Below are 17,307 nucleotides of genomic sequence, written 5' to 3' on the forward strand. Positions count from 1 at the left end.
AGCTTCACCCATGGCAGCGGGATTCTACATCAGCAGGGTGCCGGCCATCGCCGGCGCCCTGCTCTCAGTGGGGGCTCTGGCCTCCATCATCGCTCTGTCGGTCCTTTACGCCCAGGAGAAGTCCAGGAACCTTGACCCGTTGCCGACCTCCCCCGCCACCACCACCACCACCGCAAGTTCCTCCCCCAGCCCCAGCTCGGGCCCTCTCGAGCCCTGGCAGCGGTACCGGCTCCCGGACACCCTGGCCCCCGTGTTCTACGACATCACCCTGTGGCCCCGGCTGCAGCCAGACGGGCGGGGCCTCTTCATCTTCACGGGGAACTCCACCGTGCAGTTTGTCTGCGTGAAGGACACCGACCTCATCCTCATCCACGCCAACAAGCTCAACTTCACCCTCTTCCAGGGGCACGAGGCCCGGCTCAAGGCTATGGGTGGGTCCCCCGCGCCGGCCATCAAGACCACCTGGGTGGAGGTGACGACGGAGTACCTGGTGGTTCAGCTGGAGGGGAGGCTGGAGGTGGGGCGGTCCTACCTGCTGCATACAGAGTTTGTGGGCGAGCTGGCCGACGACCTGGCCGGGTTCTACAGGAGCAAGTACCAGGAGAACGGAGTGGAGAAGTAAGGTCGCCCTCACGCACATGAACGTACTCAACCTTGTTTGGTTTAGCTATGTTCACTTCAGGTGAAAAAGACGTCTTCTGATGAGCAAGTCAAATATCCTTGTGAAAAAGTTTTTTTTTAAGTATAGTATTTTTTAATATTTGAAAGAGTATAATAGCGGATAAAACAACATTTTTTTTATTGTAATCTTCTCCTCTGTGAAACATCAGCCAGCAAGAACAGAGTTTCAGAAGTTCAGTCAAAAGAGGATTTATATTTCTTTGTTACATTTACTTGTTTACTACAAACTACAAAGAACAATGTGTTCAAGACAAAGTGAGGGACATAGTTGTTGTTGGTCTGTGTTGTTTGTGCGCAAGATGTTAAAACAAGGACTTTATTAATCCCAGATGTGTTGGGGTTCTGGGATTAGGATACCTGCTCTTTAAAGCATTATGTTTAATTAATTAAAAGTAATTCTTTAAACTTTAACGTATGTCTTCGGCACCCTCAAAGAGAAGTCCTTAGGTGGCCTTTCTGACTCATTAGGACCTTCTGGGAAAAAAGTAGATATCCTTCCGTGAGTGGGTGGGATTGCCAGCAGAACACACACAGGCATGATCGCATGCATGTTCTCATACACACACACCACATACACACCCACTGACACTGAAAACCTGGTTCACAGACAGTGAACAGACAGTGAAATCACAAATAACAACAAACAAACAATGCGTGTGAAATAAATCTATGTCTGCAGGTATCAAAGACTAGTACTGGTATCGGCTATCTGGCTAGTACTGGTACCTGCTGGTATCTATGACTACTGGTATCTCTTCTGGTATCTATGACTACTTGTATCTCTCCTGGTATCTTTCCTGGTATCTATGACTAGTAGTAGTAGTGGAATATCTGCCGGGATATATGAATCCTGGTATCTCCCTGCTCGTATCTATGACTAGTACTGGTATATCTGCTAGTTTAGCATCTCTCACTGCTGTATGGCTGACTGCTGGTATCTGACTGTTATCTCTGACCGGTGATATCGCCGACTGCTCTGGTCTTGCTGTTATGGACAGAGTGGCACCACACAGATGGTATCTCTGACCTCTGGTATCTCTGACTGTGTCCTGTGTTCTGGACAGAATCCTTGCCACCACACAGATAGTATCTCTGACCTCTGGTGTCTCTGACTGTTCCGTGTGCTGTGTTCTGGACAGAATCCTTGCCACCACACAGATGCAGCCCACTGACGCCAGGAAGGCATTCCCCTGCTTCGACGAGCCCGCCATGAAGGCTGTCTTCAACCTGACAATGATTCACCCACTGGAGACAGTGGCTCTGTCCAACGCCATCAACTACGGTAGTTCCAGTCCTCTCACCAAACCTCACTTGTTTATTTAAAACACACACAAGCCCAAGACTACCAACTCAAACACAAGACTGTGGGGTCAAGGCAGGTACCTCCTCGCTGAGACTTCCAAGAATCTGAAGGCTAAACACTAAAACACAAACATGTCTGTCAATCATCTTGGTTGTTACCTCCATGAATTGACTTTATGAGTCATTACTTCATCAGATCAGATCAGATCAGTTATCCATTTTTATGAGCTGTGTTTCTTCTCACATATTTTAACAGTCAAACCACAGTTGGTTGCAGTCATAAGTTCCAACGTCACTAGAAAACATCCCACCATTCAAACACTGAAAACCACGACAGGAAGCTACCAAGCTACTTCAACTGACAGTTCCAACTGACACACGTCTTCCGGAGCTCTGCCCTGATTTATGACCACGCTGCCTCATGTTGTTTATAAAGTTCTCCAATAAACAGTTCCTCCTCGTCAGGGCTCATCATGAGCGTGTGGTTAGTCTGTTATAGCTCTCTGTCTCGCCTCTGTGTCCAACTGACAACCTTGAATGGAAATGGACTGTTTTTAAACCATTGTTGGTTCCTTCTTCCACACATAGTATGCACATTATACACACTAACCAAATCTTATTGCGTTGACTCCTCTAAGACTTTGTGACTTCGCCTCTCCGAGTCAGAGTGAGTGGGCATGCCAGTCAAACAATAGTTACCACCACCATGGTACCTAAGAAGGATTCTGGAAGCAGAATATGAGCCAAACACAGACACAAGCGGTTATGTTACATATTCCCTTTGAGACAAATGGAGGCCCTTTGAGACAAACCGTGATGAAAACTTTTTGCCTACACTGCCAGCAGGCAGGTAGACTCTGGTGTCTGAACAAAGATGGAAAACGAAAGACTCAAGACTCGTGTTGTTCAGAGTTCACCTAGACTCTGCATAGCCTCCCCCCACACCCCTCTTATGCACTTATTGTATGTTGTACGTCCTGGCATGCACTTAGTATTGTGTAGCATCTTATCCTAGCTATCTTTGTTGTATACCTTGAATGGGTTAACCTAGCAATTGCTAGTGCTTGGCACTTGGTTCTATGACCATCTTTACTGTACCGACAGCAATATATTTTTTCTCTATCTTCTGACAAATGTACTTATTGTAAATCGCTTTGGATAAAAGCGTCTGCTAAATGCCCTAAATGTAAATGAAAACTAACACAACAAATGATCCACCAAATGGAGGGACATACTGGTGAGGGAGACAGCTGTGGGCGGCTGGGGGCTGATGGGGAGGACATTGGGCAGGGCTGGAGAGGCAGAGCCATGACAAAGCCATGACCCCCAGGGATCTGCTGGTTATTTTTGATATTGTTGTTTAAACTCCTGAACTGAGCGGGTTGACTTGTAACTGGAAGGTTGCTAGTCCTACCCCGGCTCCTCCTCGATGAGTGTTGAGTTGTCCCTGAGCAAGACATCTCACCCCAACTACCCTTCGACAAGGTGGCTGTCGCCTACCATGGTTGACTCCACCGTCGGTGTGTGTGTGAATGTGTGTATGAGCCACTTTAGATAAAAGCTTCTGCTAAATTCCCTAAATGTAAATGTGAATGTAATGTTATTGATTTCATCCACTTTATTGTCTAACATGCTCCTCCTTCTCGTACCCCTCTCAGACCCCGTCAACGTCACCATCGAGGGAATAAAATTAACAAAGACACGGTTCCATTCAACGGAGAAGATGTCCACCTACCTGCTGGCGTTTGTCGTCTGTGAATTTGGTTTCATCAGCTCAGCACCGGGTGCGCCAGTCCTGGTAATGAAAAACATCTAATTAATCTCGTCATTACTGAGAGAATGAGACTAATGTCGATATAACAGTCAGTGCTATTGAGTTATGAAGTATTAATGGAGAAATATAGTGACACAAGTCATGAGTGAGCAGGTAGGGCTCAGCATCTTGCTCAACAATGTCTGCGGACAATGGAGTTCAAATCAAGAACCTTCTAGCTAAACCTGGATTTTATTCTCTGTGTGTTGGGTGATGAAGTCTTTTTTTACAAAATAGGCCTCATTTCTACAGATAGACATTATTTAACAGAAGAATAACATAAAAATAGTATTGTGAAACATATCTGGAGCATGACGGTCTACAGACATTTACTCACACCATGCGGACACCCTGCGGATAAAACAGAATCGCCTGAAACAACATATATGATCTGACCCCTTGTCGCCCTCTACTGGTACCCCACCCTTACTACGTGTTTCTCAGGTTATGTCTTTGCTTTCTTCCACAACCAGATAAGAATTTGGGCTCGCAAGCAGGCCATACTGGAAGGCCAAGGTGATTACGCACTGGAAAAGACGGGACCGATCCTTAGCTACTTCCAGAAATACTACAACCAACCATACCCCCTCACAAAATCAGGTAAAACGCGGGACAATCCCAGATCGTTTTGGGGGCTGGTGTTCATTTCCTTGTGCACTCTGGGTAACCCCCTGTCCTGTATCCAGACCAGATTGCGCTGCCAGACTTCTCTGCTGGCGCCATGGAGAACTGGGGCCTGATCACCTACCGGGAGACGGCCCTGCTGTACAACCCCGCCTTCTCCTCCAACGCGGACAAGGAGTTTGTCGCCACGGTCATCTCCCATGAGCTGGCTCACATGGTACCACTCATCAAGGCTGCTCGATGATCAGAGAGTACCAATGAACAGTGGGTGGTAGCTTGAGGTGTTCACACAGCACATAAAGGGACATGTGCTTAAAGTGGGAAATACTGCAAAAATGATTTCAATCATTTAAATAATCCTTTTAAAAAATAGGATTATTTTTTAATGGATAAAAAAACCTCCAAACATCTTAACACCTTGTTGCTGTCCACAACACGTTGCTGATTGGGTACTGACAGAGAGAGGTGCCGCCCACTGTACATTCCAACCCCTGGATCGACAGCAACTATCATTCAGACGTGTGTGAGCTCAAGACCAATCATCTTCGTCCTCTTCCTCTCCTCCTCTTCCTCCTCCTCAGTGGTTTGGGAACCTGGTGACGATGAGATGGTGGAACGACCTGTGGCTGAACGAGGGCTTTGCCACCTACGTCTCCTACCTGGGAGCCGACTCGGCAGAACCCACGTGGAACATAGTGAGTCCTGTTGAGACTCAACCCTCACTCTGTTGTCCTCGAATGACAACGACACACACCGTCCTTACACTGTGGTTCTGCGTGCGTGTGTGTGTGTGTGTATGTGTTTGTGTGTTTGTGTGTATGTGTGTGTGTGTGTGTGTGTTTGTGTGATGACAACAAACTGTAAATGACCCACAACCAAACCAAAAAATATTTCCGATATGACTACGAACAGATCTACAACACAACGATGAACAATGAGCTGAGAAACTGGTCCCTGACTCGTACGCTGTATTTGTGATTGAACATGCTATTCTGTGTGTGTGTGTGTGTGTGTGTGTGTGTCTCCAGAAAGACCTGATGGTGGTGAGCGAGGTCCACAGGGTGATGGCGGTGGATGCTGTCCCCACCTCCCACCCCCTCTCCTCTAAGGCGGAGGACGTCCAGCAGCCCCACCAGATCCAACAGCTCTTTGACACCATCACCTACAGCAAGGTAGCTCAGTGGAGATATGAACGTGTATACACATGCATACATACATGCAAATGTGTATAAATATGTGTGTTGTGAGTAGTGTGTGTGTGTGTGTGTGGTTATGAATGTATTTCCGTGTCTGTGTGTGTGGTTGTGAGTGTGTGTGTGTGTGTATGTGGTTTTGAGGCTACCTGTGGTGTGTGTGTGTGTGTGTGTGTGTGTGTGTGTGTGTGTGTGTGTGTGTGTGTGTGTGTGTGTTTGTGTGTGTGTGTGTGTGTGTGTGTGTGTGTGTGTGTGTGTGTGTGTGTGTGTGGTTTTGAGGCTACCTGTGTGTGTGTGTGTGTGTGTGTGTGTGTGTGTGGTTATGATGCTCTGTGTGTTCGTGAGAGGGGGTCAACACTGTGTGTGCTTGCAGGGAGCTTCGGTCCTCAGGATGCTGTCAGACAGCATCACAGAAGAGGTCTTCACCCAGGGTCTGAGAGTGAGTACACACACACACACACACACACACACACACACACACACACACACACAGAAATAAACACATAAACACATACACGTACTCACACACAAACACACACACACACACACACACACACACACACACACATACACCCACACAAACACACACACACACACACACAGAAATAAACACACACACACACACACACACACACACACACACACAGAAATTAACACACACATGCATGAAACAAACAAAAAATGACTGCAATAAGTCAATGACACCCAGTTTGCCTTTGGACCCCAAAATCCTTCATGCCGAAGCTTCTTCTGCATGTGTAAGAATGTACCTTCTTGTCTTAACCGCTCCACAGACGTACCTGGAGGAGTTCAAGTACAACAGCACCGTGTACACAGACCTGTGGAAACACCTGCAAGTGGTGAGAACCGTCGTCTGCTTTCAGTCTGCTGGCCCCGCCCCCTGGGGGGTGGTGCCTAACAGGAAGCCCCGCCCCCTCTGACCCCTCACCTTCGGTCTCTGGTCCCCCAGGCCGTAGACAAGGCCTCTCCCGGCCTGGGGCTGCCCACCTCCGTGGAGGAAATCATGAACCGCTGGGTCCTGCAGATGGGCTACCCCGTGGTTACCGTGGACACCAGCACCGGGCACGTCAGCCAGCAGCACTTCCTGCTGGACCCCGAGGCTGAGATGGACACGCCCTCCATCTTCAAGTACGGAGGCCTTCACTACTACTACTGCTAGTACTGCTGCTACAAGTTATACTACTGCTAATGCTACAGTACTACTACTGCTACAACTACTACTGCTACTACTGCTGCTACAAGTTATACTACTGCTACTACTATAGTACTACTACTGCTAGTACTGCTGCTACAAGTTATACTACTGCTACTGCTATAGTACTACTACTGCTAGTACTGCTGCTACAAGTTATACTACTGCTACTGCTACAGTACTACTACTGCTACTACTACTGCTAGTACTGCGGCTACAAGTTATACTACTGCTACTGCTATAGTACTACTACTGCTAGTACTGCTGCTACAAGTTATACTACTGCTACTGCTATAGTATTACTACTGCTAGTACTACTACTGCTAGTACTGCGGCTACAAGTTATACTACTGCTACTGCTATAGTACTACTGCTACTACTACTACTACTACTACTGCTAGTACTGCTGCTACAAGTTATACTACTGCTACTGCTATAGTACTATTGCTACTACTACTACTGCTACTACTACTACTGCTAGTACTGCTACAAGTTATACTACTGGTACTACTATAGTAATACTACTGCTACTACTATAGTACTACTACTGCTACTACCACTGCTATTTGTACTGCTAACACTAGTACTTATACCTGATATTGTTCAACCTTACATTGTGTGTGGATGGATGGCTGTATGTTCTGGTGTTTTCAGCTATGAATGGATTGTTCCTATTTCCTGGATGAAGACAGGAGTTAAGCAGACTCCTCTGTGGCTAACTACTAAAGAAGGTACGTAGCACAGCCACTGTGAGCAACCTTTTACTTTTTCTTTATAATTATTTTTAGGGGGTTTAGCAGAGGCTTTTGTCTGAAGCAACTTACTTACTGTGGGGTTAGAGCACAACACATTTATAGTATTTATAGTTTCGCTCATTTAGCTCACCACCCCACAGCTGTGTTCGTCACCGCAATTGGACTGCCCCTCCCCCTTGTTAGCAGCCAACACCAAGCCATGCCCCTTAGAGCCACGCCCCCCTAAAACCACAATCTTCCTTGTAAAAAATATATACTGTATACAAAACACTGAAATATCAAGGTTCTAACTTGAACTTATAAATGCTGAATTCACATCACCTTTCACTTTGGTACTCCTTTAATAATACTTCAAAATGCTCTTGATAAATGGTCGGCCAATCTACAATTACACCAGTTTTTAATTTGAGAAACCTGTTATCTGCCTTAATCTTCCCCCTGGCTCCTTCCCTCCAGCCACCAACACTAACATGAGCATCGGCGGAGCGGACTGGCTCCTGGTCAACCTCAGGACCAGCGGATACTACAGGGTCAACTACGACCAGGAGAACTGGGAGCGACTCCTCGCCAAGCTGGATACCAACCACCAGGTACTGGAGGTCACAGAGGTCAAACAGCTCCCCGGTGTCTTAGTTCTTGGACAGGAGAAAACCTTCTTGTCGTTTCTCTTCCAGGACATTCCTGAGATCAACCGAGCTCAGCTCATCTCTGACGCCTTCAATCTTGCCAGGTGAGGGGGGTCTTGTAGGAGCTAGGAGATCAGCGTTTGCATTTCTACCACCTACACGTCTCGTCCAGTTCCATTGTACAAAAGCATAACATTTTTTTTATTTTGTTGGCATGTTAAAGCCACAGTCTTACAGCACTGTGAATGATACAATATATACAACAAATACAACAGGGTCAAAGCATTTTGTTTATATTTTTAATTATCCCTAATTGTGGTAATCAGATCCCACTACACTTCCATGGTGGTCCATCAATGAAGGGTTAAGTGTTTTTTGGTGGTGGTCTTTCAGGTGAAGAAGTATTTTTTGGTGGTCTTTCGAGTTAAGAAATCGTTTCTGGTGGTGGTCTTTCGAGTTAAGAACATTTTTTTGGTGGTGGTCTTCTGGGTCAGAAACATGATTTAACGGTGGTCTTACAGGGTCAGACGTTGTTTTCAGACAGACTGCTTCACCGTCCTCCTCTTCTCAGGGCCAGGCTGGTGAACACCACGCTGGCTTTGAGGACCACCAAGTTCCTGGTGAGGGAGAGAGAGTACACGCCCTGGCTGACCGCCAGCAACAGCCTCAACTACTACTTCACCATGTTTGACCGCAGCTCGCTGTACGGCCCCATGCAGGTGAGCTGCTGCCCTCTGACCCCTCCGACTTCTGCTTCTGCCCCCATCGCTCAGGGACCTAATCCTCCTGAACTCAATTCTTCTGAACTCCATCAGTGCAGACGTCTCCTGCACTGATTGCATATGACTCCACCAACCCCCCAGCGTCTCTGAAAACACATTGTTATATTCCTTTTAACAAACCCCTCTTTCCTCCCCTTCCTCTCTCTTCATTTGTATGCTTTTATTGTTCGGATAATTGATTTCCTTGTGATTTTTTACTCCAAATTTTATTTTATTATACTAATGAAGTGTTTTTGGTTTCTGTTTACCATGAGATGACACGTCCATGGACTTCGTTGTTGTTGATGGCATTATGTATTTTCGTGTCTGCAGGCGTACATGGTGAAACAGGTGGAACCACTGTTCAACCACTTTAAAAATCTCACCGCAAACTGGACTAAAATCCCAGACAAACACACCGACCAGTAAGACAGCATTCTCTGTTTATCCGCTTCAATCTCGTGTTCTTTTATCTCATTGATGTAAACTAGACTCTCCTTCATTAGTATTCTACTACTATCTACTATTCCTAATGGCGACATCATTAATCTCTTGCTGTTTGGTTTCCTTTCAATTTGAATGAGTATCCGATTATAATCCATAATATGACAACTCTGTTGTTGTGGACCAAAAGTGATTGGTAGTAATTTGTTAGACATTTGATTTTATAATTTTTTATGATTTGATTGATTGTCGTTCAAAATAAACATTTATTAACGTCTATCTGCTATTTAAATGTCTAGAATTGATGTGTTTTAATCAAAGAAAGGAATGGTAAATATTTTATCAATGAATGAAATATTTATTTATACATTCAAAAAGTAACTGTGATAAACAGTCTGGTCAGATATCGACACTTAACTGTCCACTGAGATTATCACATTTAAAGAACTGGAGAATGGTTTGGGCAGATGTCTTTCATGTGGCACTTAAGTGTGTGTGTGTGTGTGTGTGTGTGTGTGTGTGTGTGTGTGTGTGTGTGTGTGTGTGTGTGTGGTGTGTGTGTTGTGTGTTTTGTGCGTGTGTGTGTGTAGGTACAACCAGGTGATAGCCATCCAGCTGGCATGTAAGAATGGTCTGAAAGCCTGTGAGGACCTCACATATAACTGGTTCAATGAGTGGATGAAAAACGCTTCTAGCAATCCGTATGTTAACACACAACAGGCTAAATCACATGTATAACACAACATTCTAATTCACATGTGTAACACAACAGGCTAAATCACATGTATAACACAACATTCTAATTCACATGTGTAACACAACAGGCTAAATCACATGTACAACACACAACATGCTGAATCACATGTGTAACACACAACATCCTAAATCACATGTACAACACACAACATGCTGAATCACATGTGTAACACACAAAGTCCTAAATCACATGTACAACACACAACATGCTGAATCACACCAACAACCCTTATGTTAACCCAACACATGCTAAATCTCATGTTTAACACACAACATGCGAAATCACACCATGTTGTGTTAACCCACAACATGCTAAATCACATGTACAACACACAACAAGCACACCATGTTATGTTAACCTAAAACAGGCTAAATCACATGTATAACTCACAACAGGCTAAATCACATGTATAACTCACAACAGGCTAAATCACATGTATAAGTCACAACATGCTGCGTCCTCTCCCTGATGTGGTGCCTCTCCTCAGGATCAGCCCCAACCTGCGCTCCGCCGTGTACTGCAGCGGCCTCGCGGCAGGCGGGCAGCAGGAGTGGGACTTCGCCTGGAACATGTACAAGACCGCCAGCGTGGCGTCGGAGGCCGAGAAGCTGCTGTACGCCATGGCCTGCAGCAGGCAGCCCTGGATCCTCACCAGGTGGGGGGCCGGGGGGGCTGGGGGGCCGGGGGGGCCGGGGGCAGCGGACGCCACTGTGTGTGTGTCGAAGCGTTGGTTGATGAGTGACTTTGAGCGTGGGAAAATGTTGAACTAATGCAGTTGTCACAGTACTTGCATCTGACACTATTAGATGAATCAGTAAAATATCAATTCACTATTGTATTATTATAATATAATACATGTAACTATGATTTCTGACTGTCTGACTATCTGTCTGTCTGACCCTTAAGGTTTAAGTCGTTATAAATCTCCAACTAAAAAAGTAAAAAGATTTTAACATTTGATATTTAGATGATAGCAAAGCAGGCATTTGTCAACGATAGTATGGAAGCCATGAGTCCCAGCCTAAGATGACCCCTGACCTCTCTGTCCTCCAGGTATCTGGAGTACTGTTTGGACTCCGAGAGAATCCGCAAGCAGGACGCCTCGTCGGTGATAAACGCCGTCGCGGAGAACGTCCTGGGTCAGCCGCTGGCCTGGGACTTTGTCCGGGCCAACTGGGACTACCTGTTTAACGAGTGAGTAGCCGTGGGCTGAGGGTTCGATCCCCGCAGTAGACGAGGCAGGGCACATGAAACCGGGATGAGATTCAAAATGAAAACGTAAATGCCTCTTTAAATCATTTGTAAATGTATGTATACAAAAATGTAGTCATTTCCTAATTGCAAATCAATGATGATGATAATAATAATAATAAGTAAAACAAAGTTTAAAATGTAAGTTTTAAGTAGAATTACATTTTTATTTTAAGTTTGTATTTTATATAAAGACTAGGGTATCCATAAAGGATCAAACATTGATTAAGAACAATATAATACTCAGAAGCAGTGGAGGATCCCTGGTTTACTGTTGATTATTGATGATTCTGTTCTCCAGCTATGGAAAGGGCTCCATCTCCTTCAGTTCGGTTCTCCGCGGTGTCACCAGACGCTTCTCCACCGAGTTTGAGTACAAAGAGGTAAAGCTCGAGCCCTACGGTAGTATATTATTATCAGTATCATGAATCAACAACGTCCGGTGGTGTTATAGTCTTCTGTATGATGTGTTCATGTAGGCCTATTATAGTCTGTGTGTAATACACAACAATAATGCAACTTTAAAGCACTTGCTTTAAGCAAGTGCTTCATAGCACCTTTAAAAACAATTGATTCTATTTTTTTACATGCACAATGCACCCAATGATATATTCTTTAAAATAATTATCCTTTAGATTCATGTACACACAACACTGGTGTAGATGCTGCTTTTTGTATTTATTTTAACTACTTAGTGTTTGGAACGGCCTTGACATATCAAAATAATTTAAACATTGACAATTGTATATTCATTATATACTTATATGATATATTTTTAAGTGCTCTTTAACCGTTCTGCCTGTGGCTGTGCTGGCCTCCATGTGTCCGTTAACACTCAACGGTGAGAGAGACTCTCTTTGTGGCGTTCCTTCTCCCAGCTGCTGCGCTTCCAGGAGGCGTCGGAGAGCAACGTGACGGCTCCGGACTTCCAGCCGGTCCTGGAGCGAACCCGGGCCAACATCAAGTGGGTGTCGAGCCACAAGGACCAGATCCTCTCTTGGTTCACAGAGGAAGCTAAACCCAAAGCTCAACATTAATCTCCCTCACCACAGTTTGTTTTTGTCTTCTGTCCTGTGGTGGGTCCATCGGGAAGCCATCAATCGTTTTCAGTTGCACTGGTGTTCATTTTTGTCCAATTATCTGGCGAACTGTACTGATGCTAGCCGCGCAGATCAATGAAATCAGTGAGAGCACTTTACTACTAATAATATGATAACATATATATAAATATATATATTTGCTATGTCACTATTTCTGATAAAAGATGTATAAAGTAAAAAAATATGAAAGTGTAATCTAATCTAATCTAATGTTCTGTTTTGAATAAGTACAAAACAAAGCAGCTAATGAAACCAAAGATAACTGGGTTAATTTTGTATTTTGTATATTTTGTGATAGAAATGTAATGTTCTTATTGTCAGTGAAATGAGAAATTTTTTTAAGCAAAATGGTAAATATTATGGATATAAATGTTTTTACAAATTTTATATAAATTATTTTATGGAGGAAAAATGGTGTGTTTCTGTACATTTCCTCTCTATAACGGAAGCTCAACTCTTTTGAATGAATCTGTCCTTCAACTGTCTGTGCTGGTGCATCACCCCTCCGAGGTACGTCAGCCTCTGCTGTAAACAGAGTGGCTCCTAGGGGCCAAATGTCCGCCATAAAGGGCCCCCTGTTGGTCCCAAGAACACCTGAGTTTGTTTACAGAGTGGGAGAGAGGAAGAGACAGAGAGAGAGAGAGAGAGAGAGAGAGAGAGAGAGAGAGAGAGGACATCATAGATTATTATATTATATTATATACTATTCTTTTAGTTATTTATGAAACTTTTTGTGCTTTTGGAAATGTAAATGGAAGATTTACATACCAATAAAGCCCTTTGAATCTCGAAATACAGAAAGGTAGACAGTGAGCGAGAGTCATAGATCGAGAGAGAGAGAGAGAGAGAGAGAGAGAGAGAGAGAGAGAGGCAGAGAGAGAGAGAGAGAGACAGACCGATACAGAGACAGACAGACATCAACCCAGAGAGAGAGACAGACCGATACAGAGACAGACAGCAGTTTCTCTGGGGGTAATGAAGCGGCCCAGCAGCTGAGCTGAGGGGTGAGGAGGACTTCCCTTTAGCAGCAGGGTGTGGAAGTGTTGCCTGTTTAGCACCTGCTTGGCATGCCCCCCCCCCCCCCCCCCCTGTCTGACCTTGTTCTGACTGGGGAGAAAACAACCAGCTCACAGCCAGCTTATAACCCGCTTATAACCAACTCACAAACCAACTAGCAAACTGCTTACTATCTCATAATCCAGAACCAAACTGATAAACAGCCTAGGTTTACGTTTCATAACCATCTTATTATAACCCAGCCCAGAACAAACTTGAAACCTCGAAAATAGATTTTTTCTAAGCTCATTAATAGTTTTGTTTAGAATACATAAAGATAAAATGATCGCACACTGAAACAAGGAATATGATAATAAATAAATAATTTGTTTTTATTCTCTACTATTGGTATAAAAAAATACATAAACACAATTATTAAAAGCATACATTAAAATAAATAGATCTTTAGTTGACGTCATGGTCCAGGGTCTTCATTAGAAGTCAAAGTGTCCAGTGGCTGGGGGTTGTGGTGGTGGAGATTCAGTCTTCAGTTCAGGAGGAGAACATGTTCTGCTGCAGAAGGTCAGCAGAGGTCCAGTACTGTCCGTTAAACAAGGGACTGCAGAACGAACCGGAACCCTGAGGGAGAGAACACAGCAGGAGGTGAATATCAAGCAATGTCAAACATTTCAAAACGCTTGTCATTCAAAAAACATTCTGAAACTATCAGTGTTAAAACGGTAACCATGGAGATGAGCATACCTGGTAGTAGTTCTGCAGAGGTATCTGTTGTTGCGTGGCCTGGTTCTGCTGGTGTACTCCGCGGGCCTGTTCCATGGTATCCATGACGACGTGGGGGTAGTGGTGGTGGTGGTGGTGGTGGTGGTGGTGGGGTTCCTCCGGGACGTAGCTGACGTTGAGAGGCTGCTCCACCATGGGTTGGAAGGCTGGAAGGTTCTGGTGGGTCGGTTGTGGCGGCGGCGGTGCGGTCCCTCTGGCCTCGGGGGCGCACTCCGGGCCAGCGTGGCCCAGCTGGGCCGACAGGTGGGAGATGTACCGCATGGTGAGCCGCAACGTCTCGATCTTGGTCAGCGTCTGCTCGGCCGGCGCCACCGAGGCGGGCAGGAAGGAGCGCAGGTAGTTCAGGGACTTGGTCAGGTCGCGCATCCTCATCTTCTCCCGTTCGCTGGCCGTCTGCCTCTTCCGCCCCGGGAACCTGGACCAGGACCTCCTGGTGGTGGAGGCGTTGGAGCTGGAGGAGGGGGCTTTGGCTGAAGTGGAGCTGCTGCTCTGCTGTGTTGTGGTGGAGCAGCTGGAGACGGTCGGTGCTGTGGGAGCTCCCGTCAGCCTGTTCAGAGAGGACAACAGACAGTCCAAGTCATCTGGTTCTGGCCCGGCAGCGGTGGTAGCAGTAGTAGCAGCAGCAGCAGCAGAAAGGTGCGCCGGGGAGAAGCTGAAGGAGTCCACGGAGGAGGTGGGCGACAGGCTGCTGCCGGTGGCGCTGAAGTATCCCGAGTCTGAGGCTTGGTCGCAGGCCGGTGGAGCCCAGCAGCTCGGGCCCATCAGGGCCTCGTAGTGAAACGGGAGCTGGCTGTGGATCTCTGGCAGCAGGGCAGCGGAGCAATAGGACACATCCATGGCTGCTGGTAGTGGGAGCAAGAAGACACAGTGTGTAGAGTTCTCCTGGGTGAGTGTGTGTGTCTGTGGAGGGAGGCAGGAGATTCTGTGAGGAGCATCAGTAGAGGGCCTCCCTATAAGGCCCCGGAGGTGTGATGTGGCACCTACGGTGGTCACCTCTGCTCCTGGGAACCGCTCAGAGCTGGCCTGACACCCGGGCTGGGGGTCCCTGGGAAAAGAGGCTCTCCCATGGGAGGTGTGAGGATCTGATTAGGCCCGTTCACACCGACCCCCCCACCCCCCCCCCCCCCCCCTCCCCTCTGGACCGGGAGCAGCAGACAGGAGCAGTGGACTCCGTAGAAGCAGCAGCAGAAGCAGATCATAGGGAATCATAAACGGTAGCGACTACTGAGTGACAGGACCGAAGACAGGCGCACATAAAAGAGCGGGAGTGTTTAATCAAGCACCTCTGGGCTGGAGGAAAATATGCAGAATTATTTAGAAAAAACAAATGTTATATAACCCAGGTAAAGGTGAAGCACTGTGAATGGTTGTTACTAAGATTATAGTATTGGTGATTGTGGCTGTTACTCATATATCTAATGATTGTAACTCGGGGTGACAATATATATAGGTGGAATATATTCAATCAAACTTTATTTTCCATCATTAGCAGCAGCAAGAGAAGGAAAACGTTCATACGACTGAATACATTTAAATCATTGCGTACATTGAAATGTTATCAGGACCTTGCCTCTTATCTAGCAGCCAGGAAACACCATCATTAGTAAACACAACGACCACCCCGACCCCAGCCCCATCCTGACTTCCCAGCAGAAGTGTGCCATGCAGCTGTCGGCTGCCAGCGCCCCCCCACCCACCCACCCATCCCTCCTCCCTCCCACCAGCTCCCACCACCTCCCACCAGCTCCCACCAGCTCCCACCAGCTCCTACGAGGTCCACAGGGTGACAAACTCTGTGAACTGGGAGTCGCCCACCGCGGACATTTCGACACGTTGCTCTGCGGGGCGACAGCTGTGTCCTCAGCGGGCAACATCACCCAGGAGCCGTGGGCCTGCAGGACTAAATGCATGGGAATAAATGCGATTAAATGCATGGGAATTTGATGAATCTAGTGTTTCATTCTTCTTTAGTGTTAATTTCGCCATGATTCCAAGCCATTTTCACTCGTCTCATATTTTGCTGGCTTATTCTGAGTTTTGGCAGTTGTGATTGGCTGGATTTGTGATAGGAGGCGGGTTCTGAGTGTTGATTGGCTGGGGTCGGGGCTGTGGAGACGCACTCTGGCTGCAGTTCCCACAGCCGTGCGTGTCACTTTTCACCCCGGTTCATTATTCCTGGTGAACACCTCCTGGACGTGTTAAACACTCGCTCTCTCTCCCACACACACACACACACACACACACACACATATACATACACACACAAGCACATACACACACACAACTACACAAATACACACAAACACACACACACACACACACACACACACACACACACATATACATACACATACACACACAACTACACAAATACACACATACACACACACACACACACACACACACACACACACACACACACACACAAGCACATACACACACAACTACACACATACACACACACACACACACACTCACACAACTCAGGGGATTAGGCTAAACCTCTCAAACGTTGAATCAATGTGTTAATTGAATTTGATTAGTGGATTTACACACATTATGAGCTCATGAAGAGAAGGAAGTGACATCAAAGACAGGAAGTTATTTACACTGCGGTTTGACGTTTTTCAAAGAACATCCCCTTTCCTCAGACAATAACCAACGGCAATGTCTACTTCTTATCCTTACAGTAACTCCCGTTGAAGGTTTATGTATCGTTGTGTATTCAAATGATATTCAAATGAGCCCGCTTCTTGGTTTGTTGTGTTTGTAGCACCAAGTGTTACCATGACAACACTGTCACCTCTGACAGGCGATGGAGAGTCCGTTCCCGGTACTCTGTGGTCAGCTACGGGGTCTACTTTGGTAATAAAACAGTAAACACTTCTACAGGATGGTGCAGTGGCTGTAGTGAATGATGCTGACAGGTCCTGGGTTTGATGCCCGAGGTCCTTGAGCATGATGCCCTCACCTGTATCTGCTCCTGAAGG

At 46.2% G+C, this 17,307-nt stretch overlaps 1 protein-coding gene across 1 annotated transcript; it reads left to right on the top strand.

The window, feature by feature from the left end:
- Nucleotides 1-10: 10 nt before the first annotated feature.
- LOC311356174 (aminopeptidase Ey-like) lies at nucleotides 11-12,457 on the top strand (the record flags this gene model as incomplete). The annotated part of the gene is made up of 20 exons (XM_084475931.1): nucleotides 11-618; nucleotides 1,821-1,963; nucleotides 3,642-3,781; nucleotides 4,270-4,396; nucleotides 4,483-4,637; nucleotides 5,002-5,115; nucleotides 5,449-5,592; nucleotides 5,987-6,052; nucleotides 6,408-6,473; nucleotides 6,584-6,762; nucleotides 7,481-7,557; nucleotides 8,038-8,171; nucleotides 8,256-8,311; nucleotides 8,779-8,926; nucleotides 9,302-9,393; nucleotides 10,003-10,113; nucleotides 10,657-10,824; nucleotides 11,223-11,363; nucleotides 11,722-11,803; nucleotides 12,299-12,457. The coding sequence occupies 20 exons, from the start codon at nucleotides 11-13 to the stop codon at nucleotides 12,455-12,457; spliced, it is 2,910 nt and encodes a 969-aa protein (XP_084332057.1).
- Nucleotides 12,458-17,307: the final 4,850 nt, after the last annotated feature.

This window comes from Micromesistius poutassou (assembly GCF_964030765.1).
Source record: "Micromesistius poutassou genome assembly, chromosome: 12".
NCBI lineage: Eukaryota > Metazoa > Chordata > Actinopteri > Gadiformes > Gadidae > Micromesistius > Micromesistius poutassou.